This window comes from Macrobrachium rosenbergii, chromosome 9, assembly GCF_040412425.1.
Source record: "Macrobrachium rosenbergii isolate ZJJX-2024 chromosome 9, ASM4041242v1, whole genome shotgun sequence".
NCBI lineage: Eukaryota > Metazoa > Arthropoda > Malacostraca > Decapoda > Palaemonidae > Macrobrachium > Macrobrachium rosenbergii.
This window is the reverse complement of record NC_089749.1, coordinates 16,259,221-16,281,661: the sequence shown is the minus strand read 5'-3', so window position 1 is coordinate 16,281,661 and position 22,441 is coordinate 16,259,221. Positions and strand designations below refer to the sequence as shown.

At 36.0% G+C, this 22,441-nt stretch overlaps 2 protein-coding genes across 4 annotated transcripts in view; one reads left to right on the top strand and one right to left on the bottom strand.

Annotated features, from left to right (window-relative positions):
• Positions 1-22,441, top strand: part of LOC136841515 (thioredoxin domain-containing protein 12-like) — a 151,967-nt gene that overhangs the window by 114,097 nt on the left and 15,429 nt on the right. The window lies entirely within an intron of this gene.
• On the bottom strand, positions 2,144-22,321 carry LOC136841512 (uncharacterized). Of its 3 annotated transcripts, none has more exons than XM_067108470.1 (12): positions 19,585-22,321; positions 18,268-18,471; positions 17,982-18,130; positions 16,232-16,360; positions 15,670-15,851; positions 12,839-13,031; positions 11,686-11,860; positions 10,772-10,951; positions 9,963-10,187; positions 9,088-9,372; positions 7,508-7,602; positions 2,144-7,099 (listed from the first exon to the last, which is right to left on the bottom strand). In XM_067108470.1, exons 1-12 carry the CDS (start codon positions 22,304-22,306, stop codon positions 6,989-6,991), a joined length of 4,650 nt encoding a protein of 1,549 aa, XP_066964571.1. In that variant the 5' UTR covers positions 22,307-22,321; the 3' UTR covers positions 2,144-6,988. The 3 variants fall into 3 exon arrangements, with proteins under 3 accessions (XP_066964571.1, XP_066964572.1, XP_066964573.1); XM_067108471.1 differs by having other exon boundaries at positions 18,268-18,468; XM_067108472.1 differs by lacking the exon at positions 9,088-9,372 and having other exon boundaries at positions 4,553-7,099.

Here is a 22,441-nt window from a genome sequence, read left to right as displayed (position 1 = left end):
TTGGTATATTGTCATTTCACCAAAGGCCAATTTGTAGGTTATTTATCGGTTTTTGCCCTAATTTTCTTCAGCAGGGACTTGAATAAGAAAAAGTCCAGTCCCTTTAAGTTTTATTTTATTTCCTCTTCAGTTGTATTTTCTTTCGAATGTTTAGGGATCGTATAGTCTCAACATCAGCCATGGAATGAATAGAAATATTTCTTGTTATTGAGACAGCCACAGAGCCCTTGTTCCTCAGAGCAGCCGGTTAAAATATGGTATATAAATGGCTAAGCTATATTTATACAAATCCGATTGGTACATGAATGCTTGTATCGAAGGTTGGTAGATAAATGCAGGACGTTTGATTTAATTTTTGCATATTGGAGGTTTATTGAGAGATATTCCTCCTTGACCATAAGGGTTTTTAATAGATACAACCATGGTTAGCCTCATAGTACAAAATCTAAGTCTTAGCTACAAGAAATTCTCTTGTAATGCTTAGTCTACGTTGTTCTCTGTGTGTGCATGTTGATGGTGCCATCTTGGAGATGTGGTGAGGCACTAACAGCCACCTTGGTATCCTGGAATACGAGGTTTTACACTGCCCACTACCCTCACGTTGGAAAGTGTACCTATTCACCAAGTTGGCCCTTATGATTTTGGCTGGTCGAGGGGAGCTGTTGTTTCTTAGATAAAGATCTCGCATCATCTCGGTTTGATAGTAGGCTACAGCACATGAAGGTTTTATCACCATTGTTACCAGTGGCATTGCTTTTGTTGGAGATGGTCTTTTTCGTAATCTCATTTTTACAGAAGAGGGTTACATGATTACTGCCGCTGGTCAGGTCATCATTCTTACCGTACCCTTTATGTAGATTCTTCCCAGGACCCTCTCCAACGTAATGGTACATTCTCATGATACATGAATGTGGTGAAACAACGCAAAAGGACTAGGCACTTTTACTTAACACTACTTTCGTGGTGGAATTTACCCACTGCTTGGTCTCAAGTCCAAGGTCTGCAGGTAGTCATGGTTTCCTTGACTGCTTTAGCATTTCTCCATATGTTGCAATTGATTGTTTATTGAGTTTTAATAAATACTCCTTTTATTATACAAATCCCATGAATCATAATTAGCCTTATTCCATGTGAAACGGATCAGGCAACATCGATTTGAAAAGCTGAAAGGTTCTGCACATGCTCAGCTTGCAGGCCACCATCCATCTACATTTCTCGTTTTTGTGTGTAGCGTCAGAGTTCTTCGTCAGTTGTGCTTTTTAGCCATTTGTTATTATGCGCATTTTCAGGTTCTTATTTCATGCTGAGTTTACATATGCTTTCTTCTTCCCACCTCAAAGGGTTGAAGGGTTTGGCCGTTTGTTTTCTTTTGTGCGTCTTTTTGTTCAAGTCGGTGTTGTCTTCAAGTTGCTACTGTGTTCCAGTAATTACGTGCTATTTTTCATAGTATTCATAAGGTTTATCGATGATATACTATTACATTCCGTTCTTGACAATTTTTCGTTTTCTTACTGAATGTCATGTAAATTGAAGTTCCACATTAACTGAAACTTCCACATTACACATTGTTCCATCTTGTAGGATACCACAATTTTCTGGTGCAGGGGATACATTTTAGACTTGCAAGTCAACAAGATCTGAAATGCATCCAAGCAGGTACTTATACTTTATCACCATAATATCCTCATCAATAATCAGGTCAAAGATTTAACTTATACAGGGTTGGCCTACTGTTTAAAGATTTAACTCTGCAGGTTTGGTCTACTGTTTAAACATTTAACTCTGGAGGGTTGGCCTACTGTTTACAGATTTAACTCTGCAGGATTGACCTACTGTTTTCAAATGATAGTGTAATGTGGGCTAAATTAATCGATTAGCAAAACCCTTTGATTACTGTCACTTATAGTGACACCAAGCACTTAGATCTTACACAAGTAGGCCATTTAAAAAGTCAAATTTAACCATGGATACTTGAAATGTACTCAAAATGAGAAATTCAAATATGGGTATTCCATATGCCAAGTCTTGTCCTTTTGAGTCCTTATTGACCTGCATAAAACATCTGAATATGAAAAACCACTTCAGCTACTTTCATAAAACCTTCCCACAAATGCTGTATCAAAAAGGAATAAAAAAAATCTTCCAATTTTCCTTCTTTTTTACTGAATGTCAACCATGAATAACACGAGAAAAATATTCACTAGTTTGTATGAAAGATCAAGACATCACATGTAATACTTATACTAAGATGTGTAACATTTCTAAGAAACCACTACTGTGGTTTTGATTACACAAACCTAAAACATCATACAGTATAAATAAATAAATTTATTCTTTTTTTTTATATCTAATGGAAATACATCCCTGAAATTAATATGTACACCATCCCTAAATAAATACTGACTTTCGAAACATCTAATCAATAATAAAATCCCAGGTTCCATTTAAAGTTAAAGAACTCCTCTGAAGTCATCACCTGCGAGTGATGACGTAGATATGCTTAAGACATCACTTTCAGTGAAGTGATGAAGATGATGATGATGATGACAATGACAATGATACAGTTATAATCGCTAATCAGGCAATAATAATTAAGTGATCTTGAGTGAACATCCTCTTATCTGAGAAAAATAACAGCCCAGTGCAACTGGTAAAATTCATTATACAGTAAATACAAGGGCTCCATACAAAAAAAAAAAACCTACTGGAACAACTAAACAATTTAGGATAAGGTTATATAGATATTCTATTCAACAAATATAAAAAAATTCCCTAAACGCTCAACTCGAGACTTATGTATAAAGATATATTGATTGAAAAATAATATGCTGTGCTATGAAATATCTTACAGACTTCTAAAACAAGGCAGTCATGCAGTGGTGTGCTGCACTCAACAGGACATTACAGAACCGAGTAGCTATATAACTCTACAACAGACCCACCACATCCACACTTAACTTTGGTCAAATCAAAAACTATGCTACACTTATTCAGCACTAACATCTGAATAATTTCAAACATAAAGCTATCATATAATACCCTGCATGTTGGGAATACCTGAACATCTTAACTGAATTTTACCTAGGTCATTCTTTTTTCAGTTTTCTCAGAGACATTGATGATTATCCGTGCAACATTGAGTGTTGAACATCAGTATGAAACAGAAAAGGTTGCAAGATATTGATACAATGTCCTGTGCACACTTTCCTTCGAAAAATATGTGGCAGTAACAAAGCAGTGAATACAAAAAGATTATTTCACTCGAAGAACCTGGCATTTGGGCTTTGCCATTTGTTACTCATTAGTTGACACTGAAGATTCATTACCTGTTAAGAGTGAGCTTTTACTTAAAAAAAAATATTACTTTCTCCAAGTAAAAAACTTCAAGATCATTAAGATAAAATAACAGCATTCCCCATAGCATTTCCTTCCAGTGCTATTTTTTAGCAAGTATTTTTATCAGTAAGTGACCTCATCTAACTGTCTATGCAATAACTAATAGTATTGCACAAGGAGACAGCGCTTTAAATAGATCAGGTATGATGGATGAAATGAAAAATAGCATGAAGGAAAGGCTTTAATTTTCCTTCCTGGTTATGTAAGATATGACTGCAGATTTCTTAGGGGTTGATACCAACAAACAAGGAATATAAGGATTATACTCTCCACCAATTCCAAATGTTAAAGAACTGGTCTTTCCAGCTGGGGAGGCAATGCATGTAATAGGTGACAATAAATTTTGAACAGCAATGGGAATGTTTGCAAGCAACTAAATTAAACTGAAACAAGATGAGTGCTTGCGTCCCTTAGCCTTCAAAATATTTAAACAGCAAAAAAAGCTACTCACTTATTACATTCCATTCATTTCACCAGTTGTCTTGCTATACAAAATTCACAAATAAAAATAAAGATTTTACCAGAAAAATAGTATATTAGAAATGAGCAATTTTATTCATTGGGCAATACAGTGCTGTACTGTAAATGACACAACTGAAACAAAAAGACTCGTCCATGTTTGAAAATTATATAAACATCAGACGATGCATAAAATGTCTGTAACTTTCCAAGTTGGTGTAAATTTACCAATTGCTGTGTCTGGGAACTTTGTACCATTAATAAAAGGTAAGCCACAAACACAGAGACCTGAACTTAATGGAAAGTAGACAGCATAGAAATATATGAGAATTTACTTCCTGATGGAAACTAAAGGAAAAAACATGAAATGTTAGAACAATTTCCTTTCAGAATGTTTTCTAAATACTCAAGCATATTTTAAGATTAAAAAGTACATTTTTTTTATCTAAGATTTGGAAGAAATACTTCCAAAGCTACTTAATGAACCAGATCTTTTTGCTGCCTATTGCAACAGACAATAAAGTACCCATTGAAAAAGTCACTATAAAAGAAAGACTACTTTCATAAAATGTTAATAATGAAATCAAGTTTATAATATAGCAGTTACTGTTGTAAAATAAAAATTTAATTCTATACTATTTTTAAAGAAAATTAAACATAAAACTGTATCTCAGCTGAAAATAAACTATCAATACAAATCATCCCAACAAATTTCCACTAAAACTAAAAGATTTTTCACCAAAAAGAACTGATCATTATTAAAAATAATTAATAGTTACAGAAAGGTCACTCAGTGATATGCGGCAAATGCTGTTGAAAGCAAATGGGTCTCTGGGAATATTAGGAAAAAATCCTTTCTGTATTACTTACATGAATTTTTCATGGGAATGTAAGCTTCAAAAATTTATCCACTACAATTACACATATCAGTATCCTTTGACATAATTATTAAAAATAAGGAGTCCATTCCTTCAAAACTCTCTTTCAGCATTTCTTTACTTTAGAACACTGATAAAATATCTGCCATCTTTGGTTTCTTCGTCATTAATAATATTCAAATCAATGCTACCAACAAACCAATATTTATAATTATTTTTGTATGAGTCAACAAAACTACTCTCATGATAATCACATTAACAGCAATAATTACAACTTTATAATACTGAAGCGTACAACTTTGACAGTAAACACAGAAGAAAAACTACATAATTAAGTTACATTAAGAAATCTATTTTTTGGTGGTATTAATAGACCTACATGATTGAGACTGCATGGTATGGCAAAGGACTCAAATACAGTATATGATGTGCTGATGTCACATTCTGCCCTGTAGTTTTGTTTGCATGTTGGCAGCCATTCCTATGTTTTCCACGTCACAGTATTAACGAAACGTCGCAGTGAGGTTTTGCTTTGCCGAACAAGGAACGAATCTATCAGATGACTAGTTTTTACTACCATCAGGAGAACCAAGTCTGTTTCCCACAAGAATTTCTTCAGCACCTAGCTCATATTACATGCCTTAACAGTGTAAAATGTTTATCATTGAATAAAAGAAACAACCCTGTCTTGTGCAATGAAAAAAAGCTTTGATATAAATATATATGGCAGTGTTTTGCAGAATATTATCCCTAACCTCATTTATACCAAGACGCTGCACATTTATGTTAGCACCATATCCAGAAATTTACCAGTGAACTGCTTATTCAAAAAGATTTTTTCTTTTACCAATTTATCAATTCATCTACACTGTTGGCACTACAATGACCTAAAAAGTTTGGCAATATTGGAGAGCCACACCAGAAAAGAAAAAAGGCTATCCTAAAATTATCTTATCACAGAAGCGTGACTTGCCTGGATAATCTATATAAAAATAACTGTGAGCCAGTAAACAGTTACAATGCTCTAATCCATACAAAGTTCACAGGGGTCTGTGCTAGACTTGACATAAATTGTAGTTGGTTCTGACATTAACCTATGGTATTAAGGTAACTAAAATAAATTCCATAAATGAGAATACACAAGTGCTGCACCATTTCACAAGTCAGAAGCTTCAGCATTTGCCCGTCTTTATCAAATACGTTTACATACAAATAAAACCCCAAAGTAGACACGTCACATTATAAGCTGTCTCACAGTGGAGTTCATCTGAACAATTCCATCAATAACACAAAAGTACACAGTGAGTGACAGATTGTGAGGGAAATGTCATCATCAGGATTTAACACAATCACAGCATGTTTTGTATGGTTAAAAAGTATAAAGGAGAAGAGGAGAATCACAAGAATATTTTTGTCCCCTAACAGATCACTGTAACTCTCCTCACAATGATTGTCAGTTCTCTTTTAATGAAGGTTTATGATTGACAGCCTAAGCCACTGAAAACTACTCTATACAAAAACATCTGAAGATTTGAAACATGCATAATTTTTCCTAGCCAAACTTAAAATAACATAATTCTCAGGAATTACCTTCTGAGTAATTTGGATATAGGTCCTTAATTTATGCTGTCAAACAATGCTTGCTAAGAACCAATATAAATTTGCAAAATATTTAACATACTGAGAAATGCTGTGCAACAAATAATACTGCTTATTCTGGAAAAGCACACACATTTTTTAAAAAATACACTGCAATGAAATAAATTTTGATACATCCATCCAGAGTGCATCAGACACTGGCATACACTAAATGTTATCTCTATTTTAACTGTTTTCCATCCGTTAACAGTACTGCGAACATATAATTCTAGTCACAAAATTACAAATATTTTTAAAGACAAACATGCTAATTGACACAGTCTTCTGGTGAAATAAAAACCAAGCAAAAAAGTAAATGATTTTTAACTATATAAGTATATCAAGCTACCTTAAATTCTGAAGGCAATTGAAATGTTAAACTACTTATGAATTAGAATTTGTGATGTAAATTACTGACAAAGATTTACTGCTATTATACGCAGCTGAAAAAAAATGCAAAAACTAGGCACAGCAACTCAACAAACTACACTAAAACTACCATCACAAACTGGTCTGTTCCGAAAAAAGGTTCAACATCTTTATGTGTGACACAACTCATTTACAGTTATCTACTAACTTTCATGACAGGCAAATGCTCAAGTTTCTGCTCAAAATAATCACTCTAAGTCACGAAGATTTATAGTCGACTGTGGATCATTGGTTGGGTCTGTCAACAATTCATGTCCCATTAAAGCTTCTTGGTACAACTCGCTCCCAACGCAATCATCCTAAAAGAAATCCAACCATTGTTAACGGCAAGTAATGTTCATTTATAATGTAATCACTGTATTACATATTGTTCTACAAGAATTTTCAAAATTACTATTTCATCCAAAGCCATGTGTATTCAACAGTGAATAACCAAAAAGTGTACTTAACCAATGAATATTATAAAAACAACTATGTAGCTACAACCACATGCAAAAATAATTTATTGCAGTAAAGACAATTCAAAATAGAAAATGGAAACTAAAAGAATAATTGTCATTGCATGGCTTATCCTGGAAATGTTTACAAGGAAGAGCAAGACTTATTTAGGTCTCTCAAAAAAAAAAAAAAAAAAAAAAAAAAAAAAAAAAAAAAACTCTGAAATCTTCAACACAAAAGTTGAAACAAATTACAGCACTGTTACATACTTGCAAGAGAGCTGACTGAAGGTGAGAAACGGAAGAAAGAGTTACGGCTGATGCTGACAAAACCACATCGTTGGTAAAATTTACAACTTCACCACCTGAAAAAGTCAAATTAATACAATATAAAATGTGTTTATTTTTCACAATTCTGTGATCTTTGCAAATTATTTCAACAAAAGTTAATGGTATACATTTGCCTTATGGCTACTGTCACTGATGTAGACCACTTTTAAAAATTATTCAAATAAAATTTATGTACTACCCATTACTTTTTTACTAGATCCTATTACTTCAGTTGTTAGATACAGTACTAACCATTGCTTTTTTTTTTTTACTATATAACATTACTTCAAAATACAACCCTGTCAGGGAAAGGGGGTTACTGTTGATAGTGGGCCTTGTGCAGCATTCTATAGGCAATAAAAGTTTTTGCATTGGAATTGCTTTTAGCCTTGTTGACAATTACTGATTTGAACTAGTGTTCCCTACTGCATTGCCTTTTCCTTTGTGTATTATCACTGTCATGTTGTTTCCCACTCTTCTGGTCCTACTTCTTCCTTTTTCAGAATTTCCTATGTTCCATTTATCTTAATGATCAGCTCTCAAGTAGCCGTTAGTGAATTCCTTGTTGTTTCTGATGATTCTGTGACTTTTACACCTTTCACATTTTCACAGGCTCTTTTAACACCTTCAACACAATTATACTCTAATGTTCCCTATTCTCTGCAAACAGAAGGGTTTCAAAACAACACTTCAAGTGTTCCTTTACCCAGCACTTGCCAATAATGGTTTTTAACATAGTACTGATCTACTTCTCTGTAGTGCAAGGCATTGAGTTATATACCAGCTTCCACTGTATATCATCCTCAACAGTTGCAAACCTTACCTATGATCTTAAAATGTGAATGACCAGGACATAGTGCCCATGATGATATAACTCAACTTCTTCCCAGGGTGATGACCCATATACCTTTATTGTGTTGTGCTGTTAACAAACCATCACCAGTTAATAACAAGTAAAAAATGCACCGAAGTTTCTTCAGCGCAATCAAGTTTTCTGTACAGTGTATAAAGCTGTATGAAACTCTCAGCCATGGCCCATGAAATTTTCAGTTGCGGCCTGGTGGTGGTCTGTGTTGTTGGCACCTATAGCAGTGCCAGATGCACGATCATGGCTAACTTTAACCTTAAATAAAATAAAAACTATTGAGGCTAGAGGGCTGCAATTAGACATGTTTGATGATTGGAGGGTGGATGATAAACATATAAATTAGCAGCCCTCAAGGCTCAGTAGTTTTTAAGATCTGAGGGCAGACAGAAAAGTGCAGACGGACAGACAAATAGTTTTACAGAAAACTAAAAACCCTGTTTTAGCCTTACATTGGTAAAAAGCCTTTGCTTAAAATACAGTGCAGGTATCTGTTGCAGGTTTCAAACATATATACGTTTTTTAAAACAATTCCTATACTATCTTTCTCATTTACTAGAATATGAAAAAAAAATCAATCTGAATTCAACCCAGTGTTAGGCAGCAACGTACGATACAAACACCTTAGGCTTCTTTAACACTATTCAGTACTTACTTGAATGAGTTGCATGACAACCAAGTTCTGCCATCTTCTTCGCTAGATTTAACTGTTGCCTTTTCTTAGCTCGTTGTGACTGAATAAAATTCCCTAATGCATCTGTACGTGCCGAGCCTCCATTATCACTTGACACAGACTGCAGATCTAGAGTCTCTACATCTGTTGCAACTGTGCCTGCGGTGCTACTTATGAGAGACTCGGGTATTCCAACATCCATGCTCTCTATGCCATCACTGGAACCTCTACCCTCCATCACAATGATTGGAGCAATATTATTGGCATCTGTAAAATAAAACCTATGCTTACTAGACTACCTCATTAAGCAACTCTATAGTTTTTGAGACAAAAAATTTTCCTTCCAAGTCTAAACGAGGTCCAGTACAATATTTACACAATAATTACCTAAATGTGTAAATTAATGTACTACATTACTGTGTTAACTAACATTTTTCGTCAAAACGTACAATATGGCAATGTTTACAGACCCACTGCCATATCTGTAAATTATGATACAGTATTTTATCAATTTCCCACTTCTATTTATTATTTATTATAAGTATATTTGATGTTAACATTTATTTGGAGAGAGAGAGAGAGAGTGTATAGGGTTTGGCTGATGCTATGACTACTGATAGTATTAAGGTATTCATACTACATCTAACAAAGGTTACCACAATCACATCTCCCCCTTTCACTACTAAAGCATTTAGTTAATACACAAAAGCAAAATCACAAAAATTCCCTTTGTTATTTTCTTATACTTGCCATTATTAACCAAACATAAAGATGATTTCTGAAATTTAATTGCTGGAAGACTGTAATTTCTATAGGCAATACAGACAGTTATCAGCAGAAGAAGAAAGTTCACTCACCAGTACTAATGTCACCATTAATAAGCTCAATACTAGAAAGAAGAGCAGTGTGGGGATCAGACGAATGAGAAGTTGATGCAAACGTTGAAGACGGTATGTGTGGATCCAGTGTCGATGAAGTTGATGACGACGTGCCACCCGCAGTTAGTGGGAGGAGCGGATCCATCATTAAATCCTTATCACCTAATAACGTTATGTAATCTAATTGATTCGAGTCAGCTGCAGCTGTTGAAGAAAAGATATATAATTTTAAATGGTCACATCACTACTGTGCATATTATTATCATTGTTGTTGTTAAGACCAATAATGATATTACTCAAGTTAAGTATATCTTAGTTTAACCAGACCACTGAGCTGATTAACAGCTCTCCAGGGCTGCCGAAAGGATAGATTTATTTTTACGTGGCTAACAACCAGTGGTTACCTAGCAACGGACCTACAGCTTATTGTGAATCCAAACCACATTATATCAAGAAATGAATTTCTATCACCATAAACAAATTCCTCTTGTTCTTCACTGGCAGGGTCAGAGATTCGAACTCGTGACCAACAGAGTGGTAGCTGAGAACGGAACCCGCTCACCCAACGAGGAACATGATATCACTCAAGCAACTTTTTTACTCTCTCATGGGACACAACTAAGGATCCATATTTCTATGGAGACAAATCTTCAATTTTTTATTGACACACACTGTTTTTCTTTGTCATAAATCTGAATAAGTATCAGTGACCGTGAACCTGACGCTAATATATCAGAGTTTATGACAATCCATGACACAAATAATTCAATTACTTGAAAAGTACTTACCCAATATAGTATGGTTCTTGACCATGTGCTGACGCAGATTAAACTTTGAGTTATAACTTCTATCACAGCAGTCAATAGGACAATGGTATGTAACCTTAGTGCTACTTTCTTTAGACTTCCCTTCATGTTTCTTCAAGTGAACATACAAACTACTCTTTGCTGTAAACTTTGCATTACAATCTGCAATTCAAAAGATTAATTAAAAACCATATAACTACAAAAAGAAAAAATAAGCCATATACAAGAGTTAAGTATTGCACCATACCTATGCTAACTCTAAGAGTGTGTTAAATTAGCACCTTCAGCTACCACTACTAATTACGAACAAAAATCTTTAAAACTGTAGACAAGTAAATAGTATAATTCACTAAATTTATTTATTGCATAATTGCATATTCTGCAGATGCATAAGATTAAAATGAACTGAAAGGGTCCTTCTTTTATATGTCAACTCTTAAAAGTGTTCAGAATCCAAGTTATTATAGTTGCTGTCAAGTATTTAACTACTCAAGCACTATCTTTAGCAAGAATTTTATTTTGTAAACATGTCTTGTAATTACAGCTGGATTGATGAGAATGATGACACATACCATGAGTAGCATTTTAACTTTTTCCACAAAAATTTTAGCATTTTAACTTTTTCCACAAAAATTTTTGTCTTAAGACACTCTTTCTAAGTCCTACTGCAAAACTCTCTTTGCCCTTTTCCCAGCTTTCAATATTCACTTCCAAATAAAAAAAAGGGATCTAAAATTTTCAACTTCCATGCTATCATTACAGTTTTTATAATCAAGATACTGTACTAACTCTTATATGAAAACATCTGTCACTGGTAAAACTTAAAAGAACTTATCAAAAAGTTGATGGTTAGGTGGTTATGGTTATGGAAAATCAAAAAGTTTAAGGACACTTACTTTCAACAGGACACTGGAAATTCCTTACACCAGTATGAATGAGCAGGTGGCCTTTAAGATGCTCTGATCTCAGGAAGCTCTTCATACACAAATGACATGTGAACTTTCTGTCATTTGTGTGCTTTCTCTGATGCCGACTTAACTTACTTGCACTTTGGAATGACCAGTTACATCCCTGAGAGAATATAAAAACAATATAAGTCTACTCAGGGGAATGGAATGATAAAACACTATAGTATAACCTACTATACAAATCTAGTTTAGTAAAAAAAAAATACAGTTTACAAGATTCCATACACATAAAAATGCCAACACAATTGGTTTGGAGTAATGTAGAAGTGTGAGACATTATACATACTCGAATCTCAGAAGTAATATGGAAAGGAAACCCAAAAAACTCCTTAAAAATGATGTAATATTCCAAACTCTTCAAAGCAATGATGTTCATGTAATACATCAAATCCATGATACAGCAACTGAACCTCAATCCAGTGAGAAGTCAGAGTTCTATATGAGCAGTGCAGCATTCCCAAATTGTAAATTTTTGTCATTTTTGCAAAGATGTACATAAAAACTAACTTATTTTAGTATTAGAATTGCCTATGAACATCAATGGTGATGGCATTACATTACTAGGCCACTTAGCCAAATGAAAAAATATTATGACCTCAAACACATCAATGTCTTAATCCTCATTTGCACTGCTCACTTCATTCACAAGATTAGAGAAAACAGTAACTTTAACAACGAGACAGGGCAGTGGCACAAACCAGAAGCAATTGCCTTCTAAAGCTCTGAAACTGAAAAATCAAGGAAAACCTTGTAACGGCCTTCTTTACCTTTGGGCACTTTCAGTAGACCATTAGCAGTACGTAATCAATATTTTAAATTGCATTTCAGATTATAATAACAATTAAGCCAAATACAAATGGTTGAAATATGGTTGACTGTTTGTGATCATAGCTGCAATATAACTGAAATATTTAATGGTGATTAGATTTGGAATCAACTGCTTATCTTAGAATCTACTAATTTTAATCCACCACTGACCCATTATCACTGCCATTCATTATTACTATTGTTCATGTATGAATGCTTAAATGAACTTCTAAAACAGATTACTTGGTGACATGAAAGTCATTAGCTTCATTACCTTAAAAGTACAGACAAAAGGTCTTTGTCCTGTGTGGACTCTCATGTGAGCTTTCAATCTGCATGGCTTGTCGAACTTCTTCCCACATCCATTCCACTGACAACATAACTCCTCTTCCTTATGATGGCTTCTCATATGGGATGTTAAGGAATTGGGCGTAAAGTATGACTTGCTGCAACCATCCTCTCCACACCTAGAAAAAAATGTCATAACAATTGGCATTTATACATCTACATATAATATATTTTAAGTATACTCCAGGGTAAGGATACATTACAAGCACAAACAAATAATTTTAAGATATATATTTACTGAAATTTTATGAAAAAAAAAAAAAAAAATGCATACTGCTAATATTGATATTTCATTCCAGAAAATATTTAAATCACCATGTATTTCCAGCACTCTCATAGGAAAGAGAACAATACTTATGATAAAAATTGCTCAGACCCATTTTTTTCACATACCCAACAATCATACTGCACCCTCTTTAGTGGTCTTCAGTGACCCCAGACACACACACACATGGTCTTTTGACTTTTTGATGGAAGATGAGTGACAACATAAATTTCCCCAGCTTTGGCAAGGCAATTTTGGAGTCTTCAATTATCAGCACTTGTATTACCCATTACCAATCATTTTCCTTCAGCTTTTCATATCTAATCATTGAGCTTTTTACCCATTCACCATCTTTTTGGAAAATATAAAATACGCAATGAGATTTTAAAGGGTTACATAATATGCCAGTGGCAAATTACACTAACCAATTATTGACAAAGGCATGTTTTTCTTTAATTGCTCGAGGTACCTTCATTTCTCACAGCACACAACTGGTTCTGGTGTCATTTTGGAGCTAAATACATGTACTTTATGTTATGTTTAAAAATGAAAAACAACAAAAATAAAAACTCAAAATGACAGGCAAGTTGTGTGTGCCAGAGGTTGTATAAACTGCAGGTCTATTTTTTTATCATGACTTCACCCAGAAAGTAGGTAGCCAAGATTATACTACTGCCCCTTTTGCTATCCTATGACCTGGACACAGAAAATAAGGGGACCATTTTACCCTTGCCTGGTGAGAGCCATCTCCTACTATTTACAGAAGGTGAGACACCTTAGGAGTTGACAACCTGAGGCTTGTCCTGTCCACAGCCAGCAAAGGTAACTAGTTTCCAAAAATAGTGTTCTGGTTGAGCCAAGTAATACTTCAGGTATCTGCTGAGGTATCAGATGATGAGGCTGCTCAGGTAAGAATGAGTGCTCATAAAATCAGGGCTCTCTCCAGATCCTTAGTCCTTAAAATGAATATCGAAATGTCAGCTATTGTTTGCAGGTACTTGACAATGTCACTTATTTTTGCAAACTTCTACCTCAAGAGGCATTATGCCTAAAGGTAGGAGTTTGTATTCAGTGGCATTGTCACAGTAGGTAAACTTTTACCAACTGTGGGAGAGAATGCAAAATACATCTTCCCCTTCCTAATACAATACATCCTATTATACTGTACTGCATTACACCCAGCTTAAGGAAAAGCAGTTTATTATTATTATTATTACTAATCAATCTCTTTAACACTATTCTTATTGACAGTTGAGCTCCTCTGTGTGGTTTAGAGAGTCACAATAACTCTAACCCAACACAAAGGCTAACTATCCCATGAGCAGCCATAACAAACTGCTAAGAAATTGAAAAAGACTCATGAGTAATGTTCCTTAATCACACACTGTACATGATCGACACAAAAAATGTACTCCACACTTACAGAAGCCACCATGACTTTAAGGACCTCTAACAAACTGGAGAAAAAAGCTTGACTTTAAACTCATTTCTACGTTTAGCGAACTATGAGTCAGCCGTGAAAGGGAAATGAGAGGCAGGTGGAACGGAACTGAAGTTCCATTTCACCCTGTAGTAGATAAAACTTAAGAGCCCTCCTGTCCCCAGTTCTTTAAATTCTATCATTGTGCCAACAAGCACTATTCTGGCTGAGACTAACTATAAAAGAATTCTTTGCAATTGGTTGGTCTGTCTTATGGAGCCTTGGGGACCTTAAGAGTGCAACTCCTTTGAGGACGAACAGTGGCTATGCTATACAAAAACTTTTTGTAAGCCCATAAGCATTACCTCCAAAATCAATTACGTATTTCTGTATTAACTCCAATAAATTTCAGACCGAGTTTCATGCAAATGACCTGTAGTTTCTTGATTATATCTTTGACATTAATAAGCACTCTCCATCGGGGCCAGGCTAAAGATGGGACATGAAATTGAGACAGCCAAACAGTAAGGAAGGTTATTTTCTGCTGTGACAGAATGGAATCGCAACCTAAAAGACTTCAAAGCACTGCCAAAGTACATAAAATGAGTAAGAAAAAACATTTTGCTCAAGTTCAGACTATGCTAACCATATTAAAAGTGGCTCACGTTTAGAGAACCGTACCAGATAATGTTATACTTATATTAGTAACCACCAAAGAACAAATAGGGAAATTATAGCGAACTAACAAGTACTGTAATGACTTTTGGAATCCAATAAGCAATACCATTTAATAGCAAAAGAAAAAAAAAGAAAAAAATTTGAGTAATGCCAAAACAGAAAGCAAAATGACAGCTGACAGACATGTGAAAATGCATGCAATGTGCCTAAGAACTAATAACTGGGAAGAACAAAATTTGGATACTATTTTATCTAATCTTTGTACAGTACACCACAGTGATACCTTCTTGCAAGGGTAAAAACTTGTAATCACCACATCTAAACTTCACAGACTATTCAGTACAAATCTGACAGAATATTCCAATACAAAAACAAAGATTTTTCACCAACTTACTTATATGGTGCTTCAATATCTTTGTGAGTTTTCATATGAGCCTCCAACTCCCTCCTTGTATGATAAGCACGCGTGCATTCAGGTACAGAGCATATCCAGCACCTAGGCCGCTGATGTAATCGGATATGTGTATTTAGGTTGTAAATTGTTGTGAACCTTCTATTACAATTGGCCTCTGAACACTGTTGAGAGAAATACTCTTGTAAAAAACAGATCTGCTGATCATATGATAAGCCTATACATTGGTTATACAGCTGCAGAAGCAACAATTACTTCCAAATAAAGGCACCTTGGTACTTGGAGGGCAAATACTTAAAATGTATATTTTAATAACGTGAATTCTCAGCAAGGTGTGCCTTAATATAATAGTTTTCTTCCTCAAAATCATTACATGACCTAAGAAGATCACTTACAATATGGTTACAACCACAACTGTTTTGAAGACTTAATTTCTCTTGAGAATCTAATGAACAAACACTTATTATGTTATATTATTAAATGAAGAATGTACACTGCTGCATATTTAAAAATGCAACATAAATAGCCCAAACACTGTACTTACTGCAAAATCCCTTCTCTTTAGGTGAGTTTCAATATGGCGTTTCAATTTGTACCATGTGTAGAAAGCCCAGTCGCAGTTTTCGTAACTGCATTTGTATGGCCGGATTCCATTGTGACTCAAAAGGTGAACCTAGAAAAAGAAGAGGTGATTACAGTTCAGCATTCAAAAAAAAACTTACTTAGCAAATCATACTGAAAAAGCTCAAAACTAATGAGATAAAAAAGGACTAGCATAATGTGGCCTTTGGCATACAAATCTTTGGACTATAAAGGTAGGTCATTTTTACAATTATGTTCTGTGATTTACTTTTCAACGTATGACCATGTAACAACTGTCAGTTTTAAATCAAGGAACTGAATACAGTATACTGTATAATATTGAATTTTATATCTGTAAAATCTACTATTTTTAACATAAAGTAAAATTTGTCCGTGTTATCTAAAAGGTTGTCAGTGTTATCTAAGTACATTATACTTGCATGTTCAACTTCTTACTAATCTATCTTGTTTATCTGCTTAAGTGCAGATAAACTGAAATGCCTATTGTAGGTTCTACATTGAGAGACTACAGGTTAATACAAGCAACTAAATGCAACTTATTTCAAGGTCACCTTCTAAAACAAGGTCTACAAATTAGCTTCCATGCCTAAAACAGCCGAGTAATTTTTATGGATATTACGTATTACTGTAATCTGTACTGACTGGCAATTTTCTGTTGTTATTCCCACAACATGGTAAGACAGCAAATTGCTGGTCATTATCAAGTAATACTGTACACACATCCATAAAATTATTGCTTTATGCAAGGCGGCAAGTTTGCATACCTTGGAAGGTAACCATGACATATGATGCAAAGTGGCTTCAATTAACCAATACAGACTGTCTCATTGTAGAGCTTACTACAGGTATTTCAGTTTATCTACACATATGCTAAAAAATTTGTAGAAATATTAGTAAAAAATTAAACATGAATTTGTGAGAGATATAGGAGTTAGAAAGGTAAAAAGAGAAAACAAGAGGAAATAAAGAAATGTTATTTGGGGACCAGGGATTTCCTTTAACTTAGCTTTTGGTAAAAAAAAAAAAAAAAGTGATGGCATGGGAATCGGGGTGAGGAAAACTCAAATGATTTTAAAGGATTTGGCTGGTGGAGCCTTGCAAAATTTTTTACATGAAAATACAAATGTCTGCAAGAAAAACTTGCCTCGGGTAACTGACTCAACTGTACGTTTATTATTTACAGTTTTGCAATTGCATTGAAATTCTTAGCACTGGTGCTTTTTATCACTCCCACGCCCAGATAAACAGGGAAGGTTGAAGTCTTAGAAATACAGGCAGTCCGTGGTTTATGACGGGGTTCCGTTTCTACTGCCTTAAACCGAAAATCGTTGTAAACCGAAAAATAGTAAAAAATCATAGAAAATCTTACTTTTAATGCTTTTTTGTGTATTGAAAACAATGTGCTTCACATTTTTTATTGAGTTTTCATAAAAAAACACTCCAAATTTTGATTATTCTGCCATTTTGGAGCCATATTTCTTCCATTGGATCGGCGACGACGTGTAAACCCCCGGAACGTGGTCGTTAACCGAAATAATTTCTGGTGAACATATTTGAAAGCGTCGTAACCTCAGAATGTTGTAAGCTGGGGACTGCCTGTACCTAAAAAAGGCTCATTAAAAGTGACCCTCACTAAGGATTAAGCTGAGAAGAGGATTACTTTGTAGCCTGCAAGCAAACCCATAACTTACCTTCAACGAAGAGAGCTTTGGGAAGTATTTGCTGCACCCCTGGATAGGACATAACCAGCGCTTACCCCCCTGAGGTGAAAGCTCAAAGACTAAGTTGTCAATGCGGATTCCCAGATCTTCTAAGGCCTTATTGGCAACCTCGTCTGAAACTGAAGAATTAATGTTACTGTAGTTTATGTCGTAGTGCACACAAAAATACAGCATACAGGCTATACTAGTGTATGATTATATAAAACATTAGAAATCGTCCTAAAGCTACAAGAGGGCCTACTTAACAAACACTTACCAGTACACATTTCAGGATTTTCATCATTGAGATCATCATCATTCTGCTGGTTCTTTGAGGAGGATGGCGACTGACTCGACTCCTGAAGCAGATCTGCAGACAGGATAGAAGACGCAGACAGCGTATCCAACACGGAAGGCACAGACACCATGGTGGGTGGTGCCCCAGGTCGCAGTGATACTCCAACTCCTTCATTCTTGACTACTAATACAATGGAAAAAATTCAATGTTGTTACTTTATTGATAACGGGAGGGAGTGAGAGGGAAAATGCTACAACTTACTTAAGAGTTATCGTGCCGTAAGTATTCTGCACAGCTGACCCATTAACTTGTGTTGATTTTAATACTTTATACACTTTTGACTTGTGTTGGTTTTAATACTTTATATTGATTTTATTACTTTATACACTTGACTTCAACTGGGCAAGGAATATGGGCTTATTAGTTATAACAGTATTGTGTATTATTCATAATTTTCTTTTGCTTTGCTTTTTAGATTATGTCAAGGGAAGGAGGTTAAAAACACTGCAGTAGCCTCACAAATTAGGGAAGTATCTTTAAACAATAACTTAAAAACTAGTAACACAGATATACAATAAGTAAGAATACAGTATTTCAAAAAGTAAAAACTGCAGTGAGAAGTAACATTAACTGTGCAATTAAAGCTCTGTATACGTTAAGTGCTGTATATGGCAACATATGTAGGTCTGACATGTACATGCATTTTACTAATGCAATCTCATTTTTCATGTATGTGTACAGGTTAAAAAAAATCATCCAGTCAAAAGAAGCATATGAATATTTTGATTTTCTTATCTTGCATTGGCAGATCTCTTTTGCAGCAATGAAAAAGTACTAAAATCAAAACAACAGTGCATGTGACTGCAATTCATGGCAAAATAGCACTAGGCATCTTAAAACCAGTTCATGCCAAAATAACTAAGACAATTTAACCACTTGTTTTTCAAAACAAACTGAGTATCATTGAATATAGGTAGATTACCAAGTTAGGAATAGTAATGTGCCAAAAAATAGTGTGTTCAGTCATTACATGAGATGCGTGGAACTTCAGTTAACATCAAAATTATTTTACTGTAAATGAGATATTTTCTGCTCAAATTATTTTAAAAAAATGTGTGTAGACACTGTATCACAAACTAAATTTCAGTACAAAAAAACTGTAATGCATTTGAAATAAGAGATAAGAGCTTTTGATTTTCTTCACTTGATTATTCAGTATATGTTAGCATTTGTTTAAAAGCATAAATGAATCAACACAGTAATGAATACAAAGAACAATTTAACACAATATCTCACCATTGCACTTGTCTGAAGTTGTAATGGTAGACAAACGGGAAAAATTCTTTACTGGAGATATACCATCAGGTGGGAGCTTCTGACTGATAGGCTTAAAAGTAGCTGCCTTGCCAGTAGACAACACAGTGCCTGTCACTGTCGTAGCTTGTGCAGTTGATATTAGAGATGTACTTGAAGTAGTAACTGATCTTACCAAAGTAGGTGCCTCTATCAAAGCAGAATTAATACCTGTTATTACATTACTGGTTGCAGGTCCTTTGTCACCTTCAGCCTTGTTAGTAATGTTATTATGGCTAGCTACTGTGGTAAGAGGTGCACTACTGACAGATGTGGCTTGCCTCAACAGTGCCAACTGCCCCTGCTGCATTCTTGATATTGGTGCTTTGACTTCTTGCAAAACTTGGTTAATTTCAAAATTCTGTGGCCCAGAGGAAGCCTCTTTGCCACCCTTCCTCTGACGAGCAGATCCTTGCTGGTGAACTTCCTGTATGAGTCGGTGTGCTGTGTGGGCTGAACGAAGAAGCTGCTCAGGTGAAAGACCAAGTGGATCAAGGTGAGGCTCACGTATGCTGGATACGGCACGCACCAGGTCACAGGTGTTAATCTTGAAAAGCGTATGTTCATTATTGGAAGACACAATGTTGACAGTGGTGAGATTTGCTTTGCGGTCAACAGTAATGGTTACATTGGCAGTTCCTGGCTTGCTGGACTGCAATGCAACTACTTTCAGAGGTGTTAAAGTTAGAGGAGCACCTTCCTTAGCCACGCTATCAGTTCTTGTGTCAATCTGTGTAGGAGGCCTAACTTGCTGCTGGGTTGCATTATGCATAAGTGGCCGAATTATAAGAGCAGGCCTGACCACCTGTGAAGTGGTACTGGTAGTTGTGCTAGATACCGATGTTGTGACAGAGCTAATGCTAGAAGACACGGGGACAGTAGCAACCTTTGACTGGAACATATTAATGGGGAGTTTCTTTAGGGCTGCCTGCATGAGACCTGTCGGTATTTTTAAAAGGCTTTTGGGAGCTATATTGACTGAAGCTGTTGGTGTGGTGATTGTTGTTGTTGTGGCAGAACTAAATATCTTAGTAACACTTGCTGTGACTGGTACCTGGGTGCTACTCACTGTTGACGTTTCAGCACCCGCCATGGCAGTGGTTGTGATATCACTTACGTCGAGCACAGAAGACGGCAAAAAGGTGCTGAAGATTGAAGATGCAGTCGCTGCAACAGAAACTGGTGGTGGCATTGAAACTGTAGAATGACTAGAGGCTGATGAGCACGGAGCATGTGAACTTTTACTACACGTGAGATCAAGGTTATTTTGATTTTCCCGGGGTTCTAATTTCACCAAAAATGTCCCAGGAGAAATACTTCTTTCTAATTTTGGCGGAGTTTTACTAAAACTTTCCAGCATATCACTACTTTCTGGACTCTGAATTTCTAAAGGGTCATTTGAGGCGTCCATTGCCAATATACTTGACAACTTACTATCCACCTCACTATTAGGACTGGTTAAGAGGTCTGTAGGAAGGGTGCTACTATCTTCTGATGGTCTTGATCCAAACGGATAGAAATTAAAATCCTCCTCTTCCAAGCGGCGAGACACTTCTCTGTTTCTTTGCTCTTCAGTTTTAATTGGCGTTTCGTCAAAACCCAAAGGTCTTGTTGCCATATTTTCAATTTCCTGCGGACTCATGAGTTTAATTGGTTGAATATTATTAACCATTAACTCCAAATCATCTGCCGTCTCACTGACTGTCACTTCCTGGGTGTTCTCGGGAAGAGAAACAGGACAGCTCATCGCACCCGAGAGGCCCTCATCCCTGTCAGCCAGAGGACTTGGATCGCTCGCTTCAGTCTCCTTCTTTTCCAGAGACACGGCCAACAGAAGTTCCTGCGTTTGACGTGCCCATTCTTCCTGCCCGCCAGGCAGAAGCAGTTCTTCAAATAGGCCCCTATCTTCTGTCGGTAACGACAAGCCATTTTCCACTCTCTTACCTCCAAGTTTCTTGCTAGGATCCGTCAGAAGTAACTCCTCAAACAACCCCTTGTCTACCTGCATCAGCGTTTCCAGCTTTTTGGTAAAGCTACTCCGACGGCTGCTTGTGCCACATAGGCCATCACCCAAGTCTGGGAAGGAGAGCTGACTCTGCAGCGTCCCACAGGATTCTCCTGCACCATCTTTCGATAAGACCAGGCCATAGTCCTGCCCTCCGACATTCAGCTGCACGTTACCTTTGAGATTGAGGAAATCGTTCTCGTCGATCTCCGCGGGTTTAATGTCAGGATCAAAGTCGAAACTTGAAAGACTGTCACTACGCGTTTTGAGCCACTCTTCGATATGTTGTAAATCCGCCCCTAAATCACTGGTGGGGTCAACTTCATCCCCTGACCTAAGCATCCCATTAATGACGTTATCACTGTCACTATTAACAATCCTTCCGTTATCAGTGACACTGCCGCCATGTTGACTACTGACGGAGTTTATGGTGGGTGATCTGGATAATAGCTGTGACATTGCCCGTCCGTCGCTCGTATTTGCTTCACAACCACCATTATTATTCTTGAGGATAAACACACGTCTACTCTCGCCAGCATCGTCCCGTGAAATGTTTAGGATTCCGTTCTGTGACATGTGAACCCCCGTCCACAAATATCTATGGGGTCTCCAGTAAGCACAACGATCAATGGGAAGCTCGGACACTAGCGTACAGCACATTGTCACTGGCTCAAACTATACACAGAGGTACTAAAACGAGTTTTTCCCACGCGAGCACACCTTGAGGCTCATCTCAAACTTTCGTTGTTTGTTTACATAATGTTTTCTTCTCACCTAGGTTGAGACATAACTTAA

Bases quoted from the DNA above. Each gene is read 5' to 3' on its own strand.
- LOC136841512 (XM_067108470.1), bottom strand. From the start codon at position 22,306: ATGTGCTGTACGCTAGTGTCCGAGCTTCCCATTGATCGTTGTGCTTAC. The intron at 10,188-10,771 runs GTAAGTACTTTT...TTTCTTCAACAG, and splicing joins CAAGAACCATACTATATTGG to CTGCAGCTGACTCGAATCAA. The intron at 7,100-7,507 runs GTATGTAACAGT...GATTTCTTTTAG, and splicing joins TTCAGTCAGCTCTCTTGCAA to GATGATTGCGTTGGGAGCGA.